The sequence below is a fragment of the Uloborus diversus genome, chromosome 3 (genome assembly GCF_026930045.1).
Source record: "Uloborus diversus isolate 005 chromosome 3, Udiv.v.3.1, whole genome shotgun sequence".
Lineage (NCBI taxonomy): Eukaryota > Metazoa > Arthropoda > Arachnida > Araneae > Uloboridae > Uloborus > Uloborus diversus.
Genome location: NC_072733.1, coordinates 38,221,143 through 38,242,227, shown reverse-complemented (window position 1 = coordinate 38,242,227; position 21,085 = coordinate 38,221,143). Strand labels below are relative to the sequence as shown.

General features: G+C 32.7%; 1 protein-coding gene across 1 annotated transcript in view; it reads left to right on the top strand.

Annotated features, from left to right (window-relative positions):
- The window catches only part of LOC129218158 (peptidyl-prolyl cis-trans isomerase FKBP4-like), a 31,881-nt gene extending 14,550 nt beyond the window's left edge, over window positions 1-17,331 (top strand). Inside the window, exon 7 of the mRNA XM_054852373.1 lies at window positions 17,100-17,331. Coding sequence (XP_054708348.1) covers window positions 17,100-17,255 — 156 coding nt within the window. The 3' untranslated portion in view covers window positions 17,256-17,331. The remainder of the gene's footprint in view (window positions 1-17,099) is intronic.
- Window positions 17,332-21,085: the final 3,754 nt, after the last annotated feature.

Genomic DNA, 21,085 nt, shown 5'->3' with positions numbered 1-21,085 from the left:
AGGTAATTCATGAAAATAACAAGCTTGCGAAATGCACCTTGAAGGCTTGACTTAAACCGAAGCAAATTTTGTGGCTCCCTTGTTTTGGCGGGGTTTTTTTTTGCTATAATATCAAAACAATGTCCTAGTTAAAGTAATTATTTAACGCATTATAACTGCTTAGAATGGGTCCCAATGGCACTTTTTTTTAAATTAAAACGTGCAAGTATGAAGTAATTACGGAAAAGGAGCCTTTTTTTTCATTGTGTTTAAACAATTTTTGAAAGATATTCACTTTCTTACAAAACCTTCAAATAGAGGTTTAACTATTTTGAATAATTTATTGAAATTCTTTTAGAAACCTAGAGTTAAGAGAGTTAGAGCAGACAGTGATGAAAATATAATCGTGCCTTTCCTTTTACTGTTAAATCTTGGTAACGATGCAAGGGGATGTATATTTTTCCTAGTAGATATATCCCGTTAACCTAAAGAGTTAAAGGTAGACTTCAGTCAAGGATATTTTTCTGTAAGAATAAAAGCAGGAAAATTTAATAATGTTGCCTCGGGTCATGTTTTGGAGCAGTGCTAAATTAGCTCTTCTAAAGTACATTTCTAAGGTCTCATTGGAGTTCATGGAATGAAAGTGCAATGCAAAATTGGGGTTCATTGTATCATTTTAAATCTGGCATTTTTCGACCCCAACAAGAATTTTGAGATAAATTCCAACATCCTACTGGTGAGGTGGAGGAGTTTGTGCATTGAGAATTGAGCAGAAAGTGATGTCAAACTTATTACTAAGTTCATAAATGATCATGACATCCCTTATATGTCTAACTTTACACCTGAGTATGAAACACAGTGAGTGGGGCTATTGTCACAAAAGCAACATCAAAATTTCAGTAGAACGTTAAAGAAAATGTGAATAATCTCTTATTCAGAGAAGTCCTGCAATGACAATGTCTTCAATAGCAACTGCAAAACAGCAAAAGCAAACCAAAAAAAAAAAAAAACATTTACACTGGGAAACGTAAACTCAAAAGTGATGTTAGTAAATCTGGAAGACATTCTTATAGAATAAGCCCTATGCTAGGTTAGGCTCATCAGAATGGTTTACTGAAGAAAAGTGTGAGGTTCAATTTCATGAATGTAATTGAGAATGAAACTTCTTGCTGAAAAACTCTGGAAGAAATACCCTAAGTTCAAATTATTGATGGAATGACACTGATCCATAATGTCCATAAACACTACTATCAACTGTAGCAAAGATTTGGCAGATCTCCAAATAAAAAAGTAATATTTTCTCTTCTACAGTCAAACTACACGAGTGGGCCTTATATACGGTTGTTACAGCAATGCCGTTTCATAACTTAAAAACCAGAAGTTCAGGAAAGTCTCCTTTTGCTCATAAAAATTCATAAGGTACCAAACCAGTGCATAGCCATTCCTGATAATAAAAGGCACCTTTTAAAATACATTTCAAATAACATATCCGTTCCTGTGTCTGGTAGCTCTGAAAACGAAAACGAATATTATTTAAAATCTGAGATTCAAGTAATAAATTTATTTCTCTGAAATGCTCAAGTCCAACCAGGATGAAGCACACAACAAAATATGTTTTCCTGCATATGAGTCAGTGCAAAATAGGGAAAAAGTAACGAATAGTTTATAGATTAGATACTGATGACTTTGTATTGGCAATATCATATTGACCTTTATTAAAGGCCAGAAGGTTGCCATTTTATGAGCTTAGCCACTAGTATTAGAGAGTTTTAAGATGGCATCTAGCTCCAGAAGCAGTTACAGAAAAAATATCTAAAACTTTGTAAGCTTTTCACGCATTTTCCACCTGCGATTCAACAAGTAAAATAGGAACAAAAAAGTATACTTTCACTTTATCAAAAATGTCAGAAATAGTTTTATGTACACTAGAGCTATTATTTAAACAATATCTGAGTGCTTCCGAATTTCAACTATTAGAGGCTGTATTTAAAAAATTGTCAAGAAAAGGGGTATTTCTTGCGACAGCAACCATTATATTAATTTCTTGTCATTTCCATCAGAAATAAATAATATCAGCTCTCGACAATGCTCCTGCAATTCTTTCTGTCAACATGTGATAAGAAGTATTACTGAACTGTACTATTGGATCAATTCCCCTGTACCTTAGCAGAGACTTTAAATGTCCACCAAGTTTGGATTTCACTTCAGTGAAAATAAAACAATAAAGCCACACCTGATGATGCAGTCAGTGTTACCAGAGAGTTTAATTCCATCCTGCGAAGCAAGAACTGTAAATAATCATCTTGTAAATGTTTTATTAATAACTCATCTTGCTGTAAATATTGTGCTTTTAAGGCTAAAGAATAAACCCATGAAATACAAAGTAATCGGAAGACAACGATTCAATTGAATAATTACAAGTCAACTAGAAGGGCTAATTGATACTAAGATTTTTAGTATTAATAGAAATTCAGCTTTTAGAATGTCTGATATATTAATACTAAAAATCTTAGTCACTTTATGTATGCATATTGATATTCTACAATTATTTTTAATATGCATTATTTTACTAATTTTATTCAATTGGTGATTTTTTTAAAAAAGAAATCTAGTTTATAATTTTATTTTTATATTTGTTTTGATATAAGCTCAAAGAAGCTTCTAATTTTTTTTTTTTTATTTATTTAGTACATATTACTTCTTGTAATATTGTTCTCTGTTGGGTAAATTATATAAAACAATACCCGCAGTATTCATTTTTCCAAAGTAAAAATATAAATTAATAGAAATAAATTAAAATTACATTTGAATTGAAAATACTGTGGGCCTGATTTCCTAGTTAATCTCAAATTTAAAGCAGTATATAACAAAATTATTATAAAACAAAAGCCATAAATGCATACTTTACAATTAGAATAAGTTCGTTAACTGCAGAATGGAAGGTTTGTCATAAGGATAAGGCTATTTTTCTTCTTAACATGCTGCCGCTTTATTCAAAGCGCTAACTTAGGCGGTGCTTCTTGCTATTTCTATTTGGCATTTTAATGCATTTTTTCATACTTTATTGATTCTCTAAACGGTTTAATAATTTTAATGGAGAACTAATCTTTGAAGAAAAAAAAACTTTTGCATATTTTATTCAAAATTTTTGCTTGGTTGTGAAAAAAGGAATTTTACTCAGAAACCAACAAAGATAGGACTATAAACATATTAAAGTTTTTCAAGCCCTTGTTCTGTTACATCTATTGCCACTTTTTTCAGTGTTTTACATCCTACGGTTTGCGAGTTATGAGTGTTTTAGTAAACGGCGCCCCCTCCCCCGGGAATGTTGACCACCGAGGGGGGAGACGACATGTGTTTTCATAATCACTATAGTGCCTGTAACAATAATCGGAAATAATTTTGTATCATGTTTTCCACGCATGCTCAAAACTTCCTACAGAACCTTAACTATACTGTGAATCGTGTTTGAGCTTGCTACTGTCATTTCGTTTTTGAACGCATTAACAATACATAAATAGTTTTAACAGACTGAATAATGATATTTAGGGTTTTATTTATTTGAAAGATAATTAAGCAATTTTGTTTTATAATTTATCTTGATAAAGAAAGTTTGTTTTGCATACTTTATACAAATTTTTTGCTTGTTTGCAAAAAATGAAATTTTACTCAGAAACCAACAAAGTTAGGACCATAATCATATTTAGCTTTTATAAAGCCTTTGTTTTGCTGCGTCGATTACCACCTTTTTCGGTGTTTTATCTCAAATAGTTTGCGAGTTATGAATATTTTAATAAATGGCTCCCCCACTGCTTTCCCCCTCCCCCGGCGTTGTCGATTACCCAGGGGGGCGACAACATGTGGTTTCATAATCACTATCGTGCCTGTAACAATAATCAGAAATAATATTGCGTCAGCCTTTCCATGCATGCTCAACCCCCTTCAGATCCTGAAATCTTCATAGGCACCCACGGGGTCAGTATTGAGCACCTAGGAAGACGCTCGCATAGATTGTCCAGTTATGAATTTAGGTAGTTTGGAAAACTAGCTTTTCAAGTGACGGATCATTTACAAAAAGACAGCTGGGTCATTCCATGTCAAGTGATCCAAAGTTTTTCCATCACATTTTTGTATTTTTTTTAAATTTGGCTCATCGATTGTACCCTTCAAGGGAAGTCCAAAATTTTTATCTCTTTTATTTTTTTATTTATGAGACTTTGATTTTTCGGAACACCCTCCTTTTTCATAGATATTTGAACATAAAATGGGTGATAACTCAGTACCAAATATACAGGGTCTATTATGAAAGTAATGAGCATGTTATTGTGACGCGACGATTGATGGCAGCACGGTAAAACCGGCTGGGAAATGTGGTAGCGGATTTGCCCTTTCAATGCATCCGGTCGTCAGTTGAGTTCAAGCAGTGTGAGCGGAGATACGTGCCTCCGCTTGAAGTGTGTTTTCAACTTTTGTAACATAACGCTATAGAGCATTCGCTTGAACAACGATACACCATAAAGTTTTGCGTGAGGCTTGGAAAAAATGTAACCGAAACATTCTAGATGCTGCAGGAAGCCTTCAATGATGATTGCATTTCAAGATCACAGTCTGGGAAGTGGCACAAAGCCTTCAAAGAGGGCCGGGAGGAGGTCGCCGACGGAGCAACACCCCGGTGATCCCTCACCCCCATTACAGTCCCGATTTAGCTCCACGTGACTTCTTTTTGTTTCCGCAACTCAAGAGAGAGATGAAAGGAAAACATTGGGAAACCGTGGAAAACACCCAACACCTTGTTGTAACAAGGAGTTTCAGAGTGCCTTTCAGACGTGGCAAACACATCTCCTCAAGTGTATTGATGCAGGAAGAATGTATTTTGAAGAATATTGAACATTTGTACAAATTACGATCAATAAATATATTTTGCCAGTAAATGCTCATTACTCTCATGATGAACCCTGTAGATAGAAAGATTTGGTAAAAGCATTTAAAGTACATTAGTCACTGTTCAATATGATATGCAACATGACTAATTTTGTAAAAACTTTCATTTTAAAAAACTTAAATTAAAAATTTAAAATTTAAATTTCTCAGAAAACACATAATGATTTTTTTTTAATTACCAAAAAATTTTCTGTATTTTATCTTTATTTGTGCAAAATTTCAAGTTGTGATCTCAATGGGATCATATTGTTATGAATTTTTTAATAAAATTTAACTTAAGAAATAAGGATATTTTCCAGTTTCTGTTTAGATTAATATGGGGTTCTCTTAATGGGGGGGGGGGTGATGGTCTAGTGAGTAGTAAGTAAGCATTACTATGCTTCATATGAGCTGGGATGAACTTGTAGATTGGTAAGTGTCCCTCGCCGCCGCTCCACCACTTTTTTATCTTTTTTTTTTCCAAACTGTTTTTAAAATTAAAAAAAAAATGGAGAAAAGAAAGCTGGTGCCTAAGAGTAATTATCATAACAAATGCTGTCAATCATCAGAAATGACTGAGGCTCATAAATGGGGGGGGGGGGGGGGAATCACAAACATTAAAAGTTGGGAAAACTTTAACAGACAAATAGAACCAGGGTTATACTCCATACTCTGCAGGGATGCCCACAGGGGGAGATTATGGAGCAAGTTGTGCCATTAAAATTTTTTGGGGGGATTTTTTTTTCCAGAAGGATTTTTTTTTCTTTAGAAAATGAAATTTTTGAACTTTGGAAAGAAAAAATATTTAAACTCATTCAACAAGAAATCGACGCATTAATAATACTTTTTTCATGTACTCTTCATGCCCGTCGCCATAGCATCTCGCCCCCCCCCCCCTTTTTTCAAAAGTGGCGCCATCAATTTCATTTTAGTGATACAACTAACGAAGAAAAAGGGAAACTCTTTGTTGTTTTTCAAAAATAAAAGTTATTATAAAAGAACAATTAAAACAATAGTGACAAAAAGTCTTTTTGTAAAATTTGAATAGAAAATGTAATCTTAAAATACAATTTAGGAACATCCATGATTCTCTTTTATTAAGAGTATCCAAGTATGGGCCACGGAAACGTACGCTACAAACACTTTTATTAACTTTTATTTAAAATATATATATATATTAGGGTGTCCCAAAAAAATGAAAGTCTTTTTTTTAAAACGCATACCCTCTTATTTTTTTCCTTTTATAAAAAAACCATTGTAAAGTAAACCGTGCCGACTTGCGCCTAAAGACTTCAACATGCATATAGCACGTGTATTCATAAGCAAGCGAACGCTGGTGAAGCGATACTTTGTGAAGCTCAAAACAGCTGTAAATAGTGCACAGAAAACAAATGAAAACAGAAAAACATATGTTGAGAGGGGGGGGGGCTTATCCGTGGCAATTTGCAAACCGTCAAATGTGTCGATACGAATACATTACTGACAGCGAGCGCAGTCTAGTCCTTCCATTGAGAACGAAACATGGCAGTGGAATTTCAAAGTTCGAAAAAAGAGATATTTTTAATAGAAGTCGTAAAACACCAAATTACGGACTTGAAACTTTCCTCTAACGGACAAATTCTGTCTGTTTTGTTTTATAACATTCGAGAAGTAAATTTAACCATCAGTGAAAGTGCAAATCTCGCTATTCGGGAATGCATCATCTTTTGGGAAAAGGCACGCATTTCCCCCAAATCGTTGCCAAATTGTGTGAATATACTTAAAAACCTGTATCAAAGTTGTAGAGACTTTTTAAAAAATGCAAAGAAACTGCAAGAGTATTCAGGCAGAGTCAACAAGAATTTGAGAATAATTTAAACGATTTATTCAATATTGCACATGCTTCTTCTATTTAAAAAACTGGCCATCAAAGAGGAAAGAGCTCGACTTTGAGCTGTCAAAGAAGAAAACAGGCGCATGAAATACGATTACGCTTCAACATCCTCGGAATTGTATGAACCTGTACAAGAAGATTCCTCTTCGAGCTCTAGTGAAAATATTAATTCAGAAGATTTCCCTGAAACATATAAATCAGTACCTGGAACAAGTTCATCAGAACCTGGAACAAGTTTATTAGAACCTAGAACAAGTATATCAGAACCTGGAACAAGTATTCCAGAACCTGGAACAAGTAGATATGTAATGAGGAGCGATTTTATTACTTCAAAGTCAGTTGCTGCATTGGACAGGTGTCGAAGTATACGAGATTATGTGTTTATTCTTGAAGCTACTATTGATGCACTTGGTGTAACATTGATAAATTTCCCATAGGTAAATCTTCAATTCAAAGAATTCGAACCGAAAAGTGGAAGGAGTACGAGGAAAGAATAAAAATTGGTTTTCAGTACATGGTATACCATATGTAGTGAATTTACCTCGGGATATGAAACTGTTGTCTGCTTTGAGTGCTCAAAAATCAAAAGAAGATCGCTTATCTATAGTTATTTCATATGGATGTGACGAACAACTCATTGCTGAGTCTAAACTGGATAATTCTACAGGAAAAGAACAAACATAGGCTGTTCGAAAGGGAGTTTTAGATTGGAATCTCTAAGACAAAGTTCAAAACTCTCTGTTGTGATACTACAGCTTCCAAAACAGATCCTTTAAGTGGTTATTGCGCTATTCTTGAGTAAAAATTTGATAGAGAAATGCTTTTCTTTGCTTGCCGCCGTCAAACATATGAACTGATCTATTCCACTAAAATACACTGCTATGGAGGAGCTGCGGAGTTGTTCCGAACTTGTACCCTAACTTGGAAAATTTGCTTGACTTTTACTGTGCTGAACTAACTAATATTACAGTCAGGGATGACTATCGAGAGTTGATAGAACTGCCTATCATATTTTTAGGTGGAGATACAGGAAATGAATTTAAAATAAGATCACCGGGAGCCATGCACCAAGTTCGATGGATGGCTCGAGCGATTTACTCCCTAAAACTATTACTATTTAGTTCACAACTAAAATTAGATACGAAGGAAATTGAAGCATTGTTTGATGTTTGCTTGTTTGTAGTGACAATATACGTGAAAACATGGCTTCAATGCATTTTGGCAGTCAAAGCACCCAACAAAGATTTGTGCTTCTTGAAAAAAGTGTAAGATAATGTGGACCCAATTATCTCAAAAGCTGCTCTATAAAACTTTATCCAGCTTTTACGGTATGGTCAATAATATTTCATTCCTTGATGGGGACAAAGACGGTCTCAATGCTTAGAGCAGTAAACGATGTAGCTGAAAGAGCGGTAAAAATGATGCAGGACTTTCATGGTTTGCTAACAGCTGATGAGGAACAAAAACTAATTGTTACCTTGTGTTCAAGAGCACCAGAAGTTCTATCCTGACTGCAAAAAGCAAACATTGAAATAAAAATATGTACAGTAATGTTTCTTGTAGTCTAATATTGTTGCAAATATCTGCATCAAATAAATCGATGTCGCGTGTAGTAAGGAAATATACAGTTAGCAATCTTTCCACTGTAGTGGCTGTACAGGATTTCAGGTCCAACTTTGACCTCAAGTCGGCACGGGTTCCTGTTATTTTATCGCAATAAAACTTTTTTCTCACGTTTCTGAGGTGAAATGGAAAAAATTTGGAGGGTATGCGTATTCGATTTCACAAATTTTTTTTTCGCCATTATATCTTGGGACACCCTAATATATATATATATATATATATATAAATAAATATCACAGCTTTATTAGGACAGCCCATAGGATATTGGTCGCCGAAAAATTCCCATACGTTTCTTTTTTTGAAAATCATTGCTAAGTGGAGAAAAATGTATGGGTCGCCGAAAGAAATTTGAAATAGAGAGAGAGAGAGAAAAAAAAATGTTAAATGCTAAGAGAGATTCAAAGTATTGTGTAATGAAGACTCACACCAAAAGTTCCAAATGTTTGAATGTAAAAATTGTAAGTAAATCAAAGCTTGATCAAGAGATGCAGGTGGCATATTTAAAATAAAATGAAGTGGAATAGAGACCTAAGGCACCACAGAAAATTACCTCATTCGTTCAAAATGTTAAAAGTCCCTTTTCTAAGGCTAAAAACGCTTGTATTTGCAAGAAAACAAAAATATTAGACGGGAAATTGAAAACTTTACTATGGAAAATCCAAGCAAATAACCGTGTTTGGCAAAGGAAAATTGAAAGAAAATATTACCACAATATGTTTATCAATAATTAAAATTTACAATGAAGATAGGAGGGACGTAGCCAAACTGAAAGGAAGAGTAGGGAACTCCAAACCCTTCTTTTTACATCCCCAAAGCTGGCCTGGAAGTGAGTTTTTAAAACTTAGGTTGTGAAAAAATCCCAAGAAAACTTTCTCAAACACCATCCCTTACCTTAAGGTCATTAAGGATGGCCTACACCTGAGTATTTAGGACTGCAATTTTGAAAAAACCGTGAGAGTGCTTCTCCAATGTAACCTCCGAGAAACGCCCTCTCAATTAATTATTAACTATTATTCAAGGCAGAATAAATTTCGTCTTTTGGACTTTAATGTTAAAAAACCTCCCTGAGATGAAACGAAACTGACATCCTCCAAATATTACCGATGATCCTCAAAAATTTCATTGTTAAAGCTTCAACTCAGAAAATTTTTCGGGGAAGATCTCTAAAACCTTCTACAGTATTTAAAATCATTTACGATTGCATTAATTGAATTTCAATTTTAAAAATTTGAAAGGGGAGGACTCCAAATCTCTCCACCCATTAACATTACCAAAAATCTTCTAAAACTGCGGTTTCAACAGATCTAAATTAAATCTCGCTTTTAGTGCTTCAATTACGAAACATTTCTGATCGCGATCCCTTTCAAAACTCCCCCCCCCCCTTTCATCGATGGTTGGCTTAAATTACGTTTTCGGAGTTTTACTTTTAAAAAAAATTGGCGATGCACTAAATTTTAGCAAAAAAAGTCTACAATTGCGTTTTTAAGGCTTCAAAATTTAAAAAAATTTTGGGGGTGGGGGCGCTTGCATCTTTCTTTCCCTTAATATCACAATAGATCTCTAAAACTGCATTTTTCGAACTACAATTTTCAAATTTTTCCTGGGGGAGAGCCCTGGAAATCCCCTTTACTTGGCACAATAAGAAATAATTCACAATTGGGAATGCGTGCTTGAACTTTGCATTTTGAAAAATTATAGAACGATGACCCCAAGTTATTTCCTTCCTTAACATCACAAAAAGGTAGTCTAAAACAGTGTTTCAAATAGCAATCTTGAAAATTCGCGGGAGACATCCCCCGGACCCCCTCTTCTGAACATAATTAAATACAACACACAATTGTGTTGTGAACTTAAATTTGGAAAAAAATGTCGGGAGAGTCTATCCTGGACCTCCTCTCCACTTCCTCCCAAACTTAAAATATAGTCGAAAACTGCATTTTTATGTCTTCAATTTCAAAATAATGCTAGAAGGTAGCCCTCCGACACCCCCTAATTCTAACTGAATATTATCCTTATGATTAAATTTATACTGCTAGTACTAAAAGGTCTAGTAATATGACTATCTCTGCTAAACCAGAAGCCAAATCTTCTCTCTCTGCATATTGAAACATGCGTTTGAAACAACTAAGGGGCCGCCAAAAGCATCCCCCCCCCCCAGTTTTTTTTGACTTAGCAACAGCTCTGGTACTCTTTCCAAAATTTAATGACCATGTCTCTTTATCAATGAAGGGAACATCACAGACGGCATGGAGTTGGTGTCCGTTTCAAAGCAGAATTAGACGATTTGATTTTTTTTCAATTTTTCATAAATTTTCTGGAAGTAGCGCAATTCTGCATGATGAATACATGCAACAGTGATGAGAGGGAGAGAGGTTAAAAATGTTTTATTGTTTCTAATAATTCTGACCAGTATGCTCTACTCTTTCATTGATTCATTTGACAATCGTTAAGAACTACAGTTTTGAAATTGGCAAATAACATATTTTTTATCCCTCCAGTTGACAATCAATATATTTTCTTCATTAACTAGCTTAAGCTTATGAAGTTTCAATTTATCATAGATGATTTTTATTAAAACTTTCAGTGATTTTGGTTTTTGCTAATGGAAGTAGAACAGTCTGTTCTGAAAGTGTTAAAATTATTTTTTAATAAATCATATTTACTTTTTTTTCTATATCTGATATGTGTAGATGGATATTTGATTCGTTAAAATTTTCGAGTTCTGATTTTCTATGTATGCTCAATAGCTGAATCCATTTTTGAGGATTTCCAAAAAATATCTGTCACGGTGTGTTTGATCCATCTTTTTTGAATATGCAACTTCAATTTTGGAAAACTTCCAGGAGAGCGCTCCCACTGTAACGGCAGAATAACACCCTCTTTATCACCAAGAGTCATCTAAAACTGCATTTCTAGTACTGCAATTTTGAAAAAATTATAGGAGAGAGCCCCTGATTCCCCCCTCTTTCCTTAACACAATCAAAGACAAGCCTAGAAATGCGTTTTTGGAGTATCAATTTCAAAAAATTGCTGGGGGAATGGCACCCGAAATTCACCTTCCACTAACGTTATCAAGATCCATCAAAACTGTGTTTTTAAAGCAACAAGTTTGAACATTTAGATGAAGCGCCCCTCTCCCTCCCCCACTCCAGTCAACATTATTGAAAAAATGTCTTAAAACTGGTTTTCAGAGTTTCAATTTCGAGAAAATTTCAGGAGAGCTTCCGAAAACTTTTTTTAACGTCTCAAAGGTCAGCTAGAATTGCGATTTTAGAACTTCAATTTCAGAAAATGGCTTTTCCCCCAACCATAAATAGCATTTTTAAGACTTTAATTTTGAAAATTTCCCTGAGGCGAGCTCTGGTATATCTTCTTTCCCAAACATTACCACAGTTAGTCTAAAACTGCGTTTTTAGAACTACAATTATGAAAACAAAGGAGAGCCCTTCTTAACACAATGTTAGACTATCTACAATTGCGCTTTTAAAGTGTCAATATTGAAAAATTACCGGGAAGGGGGCACCAAACCATTTATCCCCCTAACATCACCAAAACTGTAATTTAAAAACTACAATTTCGAAAATTTACCTTGTGAGAAACCCCCTATCTAAGTGACAATAAATTTCCGTTTCAAGATTCATATTGTACACATCTAGTAATGACTCCATCCCGAGCCAGAAAGTTTAATCCACTCTCCCTGTAACTATTCATACATTCGAAAAAAAATAAATAAATGAGGAGTAGCAAAATTCAGGGGTACCAAAAACTTGTTTACCCTAGGTCCACATTGTAAAATTTGGGAAGGCAAGGTGAGTCAACAATCCAACAATATTTCAGTTCAAAAAGGTATTTGTTAGCGCTCCCCCCCCCCCCTCCATGAATCTGACTGGAAATTAGACACATTAAAAACTTACGTTTCACCCGATTCGAAAGTGAGAAAGTTTTTTTTTTGGGGGGGGGGGAATTTGTTCCATTGAGCATGGGGGGCATGGGCACCCCTGATACTCTGTATGTTCTCAAACATTTTTTAAAACATATTATCTATATGATGCAAACACATATTGTGCATAGTGGATTACTGGTAGTATACACTCAGAAAAATTGATGGAAACATCACTGAACCACACTCATTTGCAGCTTTTTTTTCCTTCTGAAAGTAGGATGGTATAGAATGAGGGGGGGGAGCAATCTGGAATGAAGCTTAACAACATGAAAGGTTATGCTCAAAAGAGCAAAGTTGGTTTGATCTATAACTGCTTTTAATGTATGTATAGATAGATCTCATTGCATTACTCTTCTTCACAACAGAAATTAAAAACAAAACAAGCAATAAAGAAAAGAAAAAACAGTTGCACTCTAGATGTTGTAGAAAACAGTTGTGTGGACAGACATATGATCTGATATTTTGATGTATTTGTAGTTTTGTGTGAAAAGAATGAAAAATACATTAAAACAACATGGGGGAAACACTATTTTGCTATGATCTTGGAGCAAACTATTTCTTTCCTCCTTTTCAAATTGAAGGTTGGTAATGCAGTAGGGAATGAAATGAAACATAACTTTCCTTATCAGATATTAAATTAAATCAAGTACACTTTGTGAAATTATGATCTAAAAAAGAGCACTTGGTCTGAAAAAAAAAAGAAAACATAAGGGGTAAAAATAATTCTCAATTCAATCCCCAGGTAAGGCATGATACATAGTGTTAATTGTATGTTTGGGGGGGGAGAGAGTAGGGGATATACTTCATCTTGTTTTAAAGAAGAACATTTACCACATTCTAATAAGTTTACTATTCATTTTGTTTTATTTTATTTTATTACATTTTGAAAAATAAAAAAAAAGAATAAAAGTGGTGGCAGGGGGGGGGGGGGGTTTACCAATTTACAAGTTCATGCCAGTTCAGTTCAAGCATAGTCATGTTTACTTACTACTCATTTGACCATCACCAGTTAGAGAATCCCATATTTAACTAAATAGAATCTGAAAAATATCATTATTTCTTAAACCAAATTTTATTCAAAAATTCATAAAAATATGATCCCATTGAGATCCCAACTTGAAATTTTTCACAAATGAAGATAAAATACACAAAAATTTTTGGGATTTTTTTTTAAAATTCATTATATGTTTTCTGAAAAATTTCAATTTTAAATTTAAATGAAAAATTTTAAAAATGAAAATTTTTACAAAATTTGTCATGTTGCATATCATATCAAACAGCAACTAATGTACTTAAAGATGCTTTTTACCAAATCTTTCTTTTATTTAGTGCTGAGTTATCCTCCATTTTATATTCAAGCATCCATGAAAAAAGAAGGTTTTTCTAAAGTCTCATAAATAAAAGAGATAAAACTCTAAAAATTTGGACTTCTGGTTACCTTGAAGGGTACAATCGACGAGCCAAATTTCAAACTACAAAAATGTGAGTGAAAAAAATTCTCAAATTTTGGATCACTTTACATGGAATGACCCAGCTGTATCAACATTGTAGGAACAATACAAAGCAGTAAAAATTATATCAAACTTATTTTATATCATGTCTTACAAATAACATGAAGAACTGACTATTTAAAAAAGTTCAAAATTATGCTTGAATTTTAACCTACAATTAAATTTTTTAATTTAACAAAATGTTTCAAGTTTCATTTTGTTTATGGACAAGATTAGCAAACCTGTTACAAGGTATGCAAATTTGAATTTTCCACACAATATGGTACTTTTTAACTTAATGTTTCGGTTGTTTAATATTAGGGTGATTAATGCTCTACTGCATGGACATAAATGTAGTTACAGAGAGACTATTGATCCTGTAAATTAGGCAATTTTCTGTTGTACCCAAACATGTTCTGATCAACTAAAATTATTTAAATGATATCATTTTCAGAAAAGAACATAATAAGCATTGCTTTATAGGTCTTTTTATAAACCCTGTTCTTGTAATTAGTCTTCTCTCTTTTTTTTTTTTTGCGACATGGCATGTAAAGTGACTCGAAAAATCAATTGTTAGATGAATGGAAGCTGCACTGTACCAATTTTGTTTAAATAATTTCATTACAGAATTCTGAAAGTTTTCTTTCTTCAGAAAAAAAATGTGAAAATGCATGCTTCTTCTGAAAAAAAAAAAAAATGCTGTTACATAGTTTCAAGTAGTTCTAGAAGACTAATTTCATTGTAGTTGCAGTAAAAATAGTTTTGTATAAGGTGAGCTTGGGTAAGTGCATCCCCTGAGAATTTTGGGAATGCTGACCTGAAAAGACTTCTGCCAGGCATTGAATATGTTGGGAGAATGTCTAGTGATAATTCCTGTAAGTAGAGATTGGCACTGGTACTCATAGATAAAACACAATCAGTGATAACTTCAATGTCTTGTACAGAACTCTAATGTGAAGATTGGGAAGGTTGGAGTTTAGTTTATTTTGTTGTCATATTAAACAACTGAAGTCAGCAAGTGGACGTTGTACTTTTTAGTAACAAGTTACTACTAACATACATGGTATGTTTTAATTAAATACTGTTAAAAGACTTTATAAGAGGGGTTGCACTTTCCCTTTGTTTAAAGTAAGATGGGGTAAGTGCATTTCATATTGTGGGGCAAGTGCAACCCCATGCAATTTGCCTTTTATTTTGCTAATAATTTCTATTTTGAGTTCATTCTTTATTTACCCTTTTCAATAACTTACTTCTACTAATTTCCAGTCGTGCATTCAATTCGGAAAATGGAGACAACCTATGCTCGAAAGAATGGATCAAGAGAAATCGTATTTGAAGGATAACCTATAAGCAACGTTAGTCTTTAAAAACTGAAAAATAAGGTGTCAGTTAGATAATTTCAACGCAGCAGTTAGGTAGTTTGGCATTCCAAAATGAACTTTTTTTGACCATTTAAAGGCTAGGCGAGGTTGCATATCTTTGTTAGGTAGAGTTACTGCGATTCTTCAACTGGTAGAAAGAATACAGAGAGTTTTAATGAAAGCAATGATTATGAAACAGAAATGAGTTTAAAAGCAATCAATGATAAACTTTACTATCCGAAGAAATCAGAAAATATGAAGTAATTAAATATTTAGAAATTCAAGAAAGGAGATTTGGACCATGTCTTCTGTAAATTGGGCAAATCAAAATGTGTATAAGAGAGATCAAGTCAATCTTAAAAATCATAATTGTATACAAAAACTATATGTATAGGTTTCTAACTGAAAATATACTTTAAAATTCATTAATACAGTGTAACCTTCATGCTCAATTCAATGTAAATATAATTGCATGATGAAAATGGCCAAGGCTCACACTTACCCCACCACGCCTTGAAAGTGCGACCTTTAGAAGAAGGGCCTTAAAAGAGATCTTAAAGCTTCTGCTTGTGGTTTAATTGCCATAGTATATACTTGAAAACCTTAAGAAAGGACCTAAAAATGAACCTTAAAAATTTGGTAAACGTACAAGATTTTTTAACAGAGCACCATTTCAGAAACTGATCTTTGAAAATTAGGGTATGCACTTACCAGAACTCACCTTATACAAAAGGGGGAAAAAACACATGAAAACAACAAAAACTTTCTGTTTAGGAGTTTTCATTACCAAAAATCTAATCACAATGTACATGTAAACTCTAAAATGCATAAAATGTTTGAAAGCTGTGGTTTAATGAAGTGAAAAATTTATTTTGGCACTTTAAAAACATACTGGTTCATTTGTCAAACATTTTGTACAATGTATGTTATACAAAATGTAATCTTATGTTATTTAATCTTCAGGAAATGTTCTGTGTTCTGTTATGTAATTTCTTGCTTGATTTTTAATGTGTATTAGATATTAAATAACTGTTGAATAATGTAATTTTTCTCCTTAATTGTCAAAATAATAATAATAATAATAACATTAATAATAATAAAATAATTAAATTGATAATTTCTCTTTGAGATTCAACATCAAGCTCATTAAACCTTAGACAATGAACATTAAATGTGGACTGTATCTACAATGTATCGATTCTATTCTCAAAATATCTAATAGCCCTGAGCTTTAAAAGCTACATCGAAAACTTTAAATAAATTGCTGTAATAAATAGAAGCGTAATGGAATTGAAAATCCATGTCTTAAATAGATACAAGAAAAAAATAAAGATTTTAAACCATTCATTGAGTACATTAATAATAACTGACTGTTATTAATTATAATCCAGACTTTGAAAATACTGCATTTAAAATTTAAAAAAAAAAAGAAAGAAAAATTCATTAAAATAAAAACATTCTTAAGTTTGTTTAAAAATCAAATGTTATTTATATGTTGTCAAATACAGTTAATGAGGAATTTGTTAAATCATTTAACAAATGTGACTTTCCTATTGTATATTTTATTATACTAACAACTAATTGTATGAGAACTAGGAACTAAATAACTCTTTTGTCCATGTTCATAAATATCAGAATATGAAGGAAATTAAAGTTCTTTCATAAATTTACATTACTTGAAATTAAAGATGCATATGTTCTGATATTAAAATATTGTAAATCCATTTTACTGCTCCTCCCTCCACACACACTGAAACAAAGTGAAACACTTAGTGTAGCATGGTAGACTCATCTCAGTGGGAGAATGATTTCATGAGTTTATTGATTTTGGACATTCAATAAAAAAAATTTGTTTGGTATTAAAATCTTTATGCAATATTTCTTTTAAAATATCAACTTCTCAATTTTAGGATAGGAGACGAAATGCTGGTACAGAAACTGGAGTGTGGGATGACGAAAAAGAAGAAGTAAAACGGGACTTAACTGAAACAGAGCGATTAATAGAATCCAATGATTCTGTCTTACGAGATGCCGATATTATTGAACTTTCAAACACAGCATGTTGATGTTTAGATACTAGTCTTAGAATAATAGATTTTTTTTAAATAAATACATAGCAATCACAAAGTCAGTTTTTTCATAAAAGATGTGGGTATAAAATCATTAAAAAAATCTTAAAATTATTATTTCACAAATGTTGGATTCACAATCCAAGAGCAAAATAGTTTGAAACAGAAAACTACAACTTATTGATTGATTCTTATTTAAAAAAGAAATTCACAAGAAAAGGGGTAGTGTATTTGAATAGAATGTATCACTTACCACATGTGACATAATTCAACATAACAAAAAAATATATTTTTTTCACCATCATCTAAACAGATTTTCACTTTATATTTTGCAATTTCCATAAAGTATACTGAACAGAAAATTGAAGATAAGATAATGAAAATTCATTCTAATTATATAAAAACAGCAGGTCTCTGCTTAATGTGATCAAGGTTAATGTTATCTGTCACTTATTGTTATATCAAAATCATTCTGTCCAGATTTTCCAAATTAATTTGCTTGTTAAATTTAATGCTTTATGTGATCATTACACTGCTTATTGTTATCAGCATTCGAATGAAGAATTTTTGATGGAGATTATAAGCAATATGTAGTTAGTTATATACTAGCTACGTATTGCTTATAAACTTTTAAAATTTGAAATACGCTATTAGAAAACATTGTTCAGCTGCGTTCAAAATTAGGGTTATACACAGAGCTGCTAACTTTAGAAAATCTAAGTGCGTAGAATAGTTTTGCACGGAGGGAGGAAGGGGGACGACAACACTTTTAAATAACAAATTTAATAGATACAATGAATAAGTTATGTTTGTGAAATCCCGAAAGTCCCCCTATTTTCAAGACCAAACTGATCAATTGAAAGGAGGGGGGGGAGTCAATCAAGATTTTTGGAACATTGTTGTTATGTAATTTCTAAGTTTTGCGACAATTTTTAAACAAGTGTTTTTCTAAATGTCTTCAAGTCGGAGATTGCACATTTGCACTAGCACCTAGACAAGGTAGAAGGAATAAATCCCTGAAACTGGCAAATTGCTTTTTTTTTCTTTTTTAAATGTATGACATTGTTTTTTTAGAAAAGGGAACCTGCTCATTGAGGGGAAACGCTAAAATTCTAAAAACATTCATTCTGATAAGCAGAGCTGAAAATGTTTGGTTTAAGGAGTAGCAAATGAAGAAATTAGAAAAAAATACGAAGACATCTTACTTTTTGTTAAAAGGGGAACAGGGAGGCATATAATCAATAGAAGTGTTACTTTCTGGATTTCTATTGGGGCAACTAACAGTTTATGTTGAAAAAATGTTTATTTTCTTATTATTTTATCACTTTAGCATGAAAAATTCATTTTTAAAAAATTTTTAAACAAAAAATTGGAACATTAAGTCACAAATGCATTATTATCTAAATGATTAATAACATGGACAATATCTGTAGTGATTGAAATACTTTTAGGGTTACAAAAAAAGAAGAAAATGATAATTTTTGGACTCCTTTTCGTAGCGTCTTAGTTTAAAGCTGTAGTTTGTAGAAACTACGTTTTTTTTTTTTTGTAGCAGTTGGCAGCTCTGGTTATAGAGCACAGAACTCAACAAAGAACTAAAGAAGGAATGGATGAAGAAATTTTCTGCCCACACTCCCAACAGAATATTTTATTTCTGCATTTTGGCTGTTTTAGTTTTGCTACAATGAAAGCATCTCTTCCTCTATTTGCAGCTTCCATGCTATTTTAGTAGTATTTCTTTCAAATTCACAGCTGGCGTAGGACTTCTAAAGCAGCCTAGATTCTAAAATTGTTTCAGATACTATGTTTATTTCAGTTTTTTTTTTTTTTAGTGATTCCAGGCTTGCTGATAGTGGACAAGAACCAAATCGAACAGATTGCAGTATTCCGCAAATTTTGGAACTTTAAAGTCTCAAATTTATTGATCTTCTTTCAGTAATGGCATATTTTTTGAAGTATTATTCATAACAATGTTTGGATATCTTGGTTTTTGTCAGTTGCCATTGCTGTGGTTGTGTTGTTTTGAATTCGCAGAATGGCCATATTATTTACTGGTCTCAATCCCTTTGTATACCTTGGTCGCTTCTTTAGGCTAATCATACAGGCAAATGTTAAATCAATTCCTATTACGAACAGTGCTCGCCATTGTAAGATTTCTTTAGGTTTCAAGGTACTAAGGTGCAAGCAAAGAGTTTTGTAGGCAACTGTGAGCCATCTGGACTAAGTAATAGGCTCTGGTTGGCTGTTTTGGAATTCTGAAAAGCACAGTCCTGTTAAAACAGTTGTACAACTATGACATCAAGTATGAGTTTTTTTTGTCTATTCTCACTTTTTCTGTACCCCTCCCCCCCCCCCCCCCAAGAGCAAGAGAGTACCCCTTTGCCAAATCCTCAAAGGTTCCCAAAACAGAAAAATACCTTTCAAAACACCCTTCCTAAAAATTCTAATGGTGCAGTCTGTGCTATGACACCCCTGATACAGCTGTGCCTTTGTTTGACTCGACTTGGCGATAGCACTGGCATGCCTCCAGATAAAATTGGAGGTCTGATATAAATACAAGCAAACAAATATTCACACTTAAATAAAATATTATGGATTTGGTGCATTGTGAGTATAATAAATTAAAAATATCAATAAAAAATGAAATGCTTCATGCAGATTAAAAAAATTAAATTCAGTAGAAGGACCATTATAAAGCATACCTTGAGACCAGAGCTTTTGCATTGCATAGATCATTTCCCAAATTTTGAAACTATTATTCAGAATCTATTTATATATTTGCACCTCAGAATAAGTTTTAACTGCAGTTAGTATAAAAGCATTAATTATACAATATTGTCATTCACAAATAAATGTTACAGTATTAAAAAAGAGGGACTTAATTATCCTGCAGTTCTGCTAACTTCATGGGGTGCATAACATCTGCATCTTCTTTTTTTTTTTTTTTTTTTTAATATTTTTTTACTGTGAATACTAATTTTTCTTTAAAAGCTTTGAATTAAGATGAAAAGCTGTTTCAAAATTTAACTTGCTCCACAATTTTTATCTTTGCAAAGCAGAATAGAAGGCTTTTTTTTTTAACTTAAAAATTTGTCATTTCATTCTGAAGAGTTGTGCAGTTTGTAAAGAATTGGGTTACATAGGTCTCCATTATGAAGGTATTCTACTGTAAAACAAAAATTATGTAAGTTTTATAAATCCAGGAAAATCTTCAAAGCAATATAAAACAAGAAAATATTAGTGAAGAATATTACAAAAACAGGTGAAATTTTTGCTAAAAGGAAAACATCTGTTTGGTTTTTTCAGTTACTTTAGCTTTCAAAGGACTATAAACATAAGGAAATTTTTCCAGTTATTCACATCAGGCTTGAATATCAGAATAAGTTTATATCAGAAGTAAAAAATATCCTGTTTTATAATTAAAAATATTATTTTATCTATAAATATCAGCTGAAAAAGTCACTCAAATACTGATCAAATGTTCACCACTAATGTTATCATCAAATGCTGGTTGGGAAAAACATGCTTTGTCCGATTGAATTGTTTTTCTCAATAGCTTCTTGTTTTAAGGCCTTGAATGTCTCAAGACTAGCAAAATTTCCTGGAAAAAGGTTTATACCAATAAAAGCTGAATTTTGTTTTTCTTTGTGCAAATAAAAGCTCAACAAACATCTAATCAAAATTATTGGATTGTATCTCAATCACAAGTTTTAAAAAATTAGAAAATAGCGTCCCCTGTTATAGTTCTTTTTTATTTCCCAGTTACAAGTTAAGGAAAGATAAATTTAGTGCAGTGTTTTTATTTTTACATTATGTCTCCCCCCACT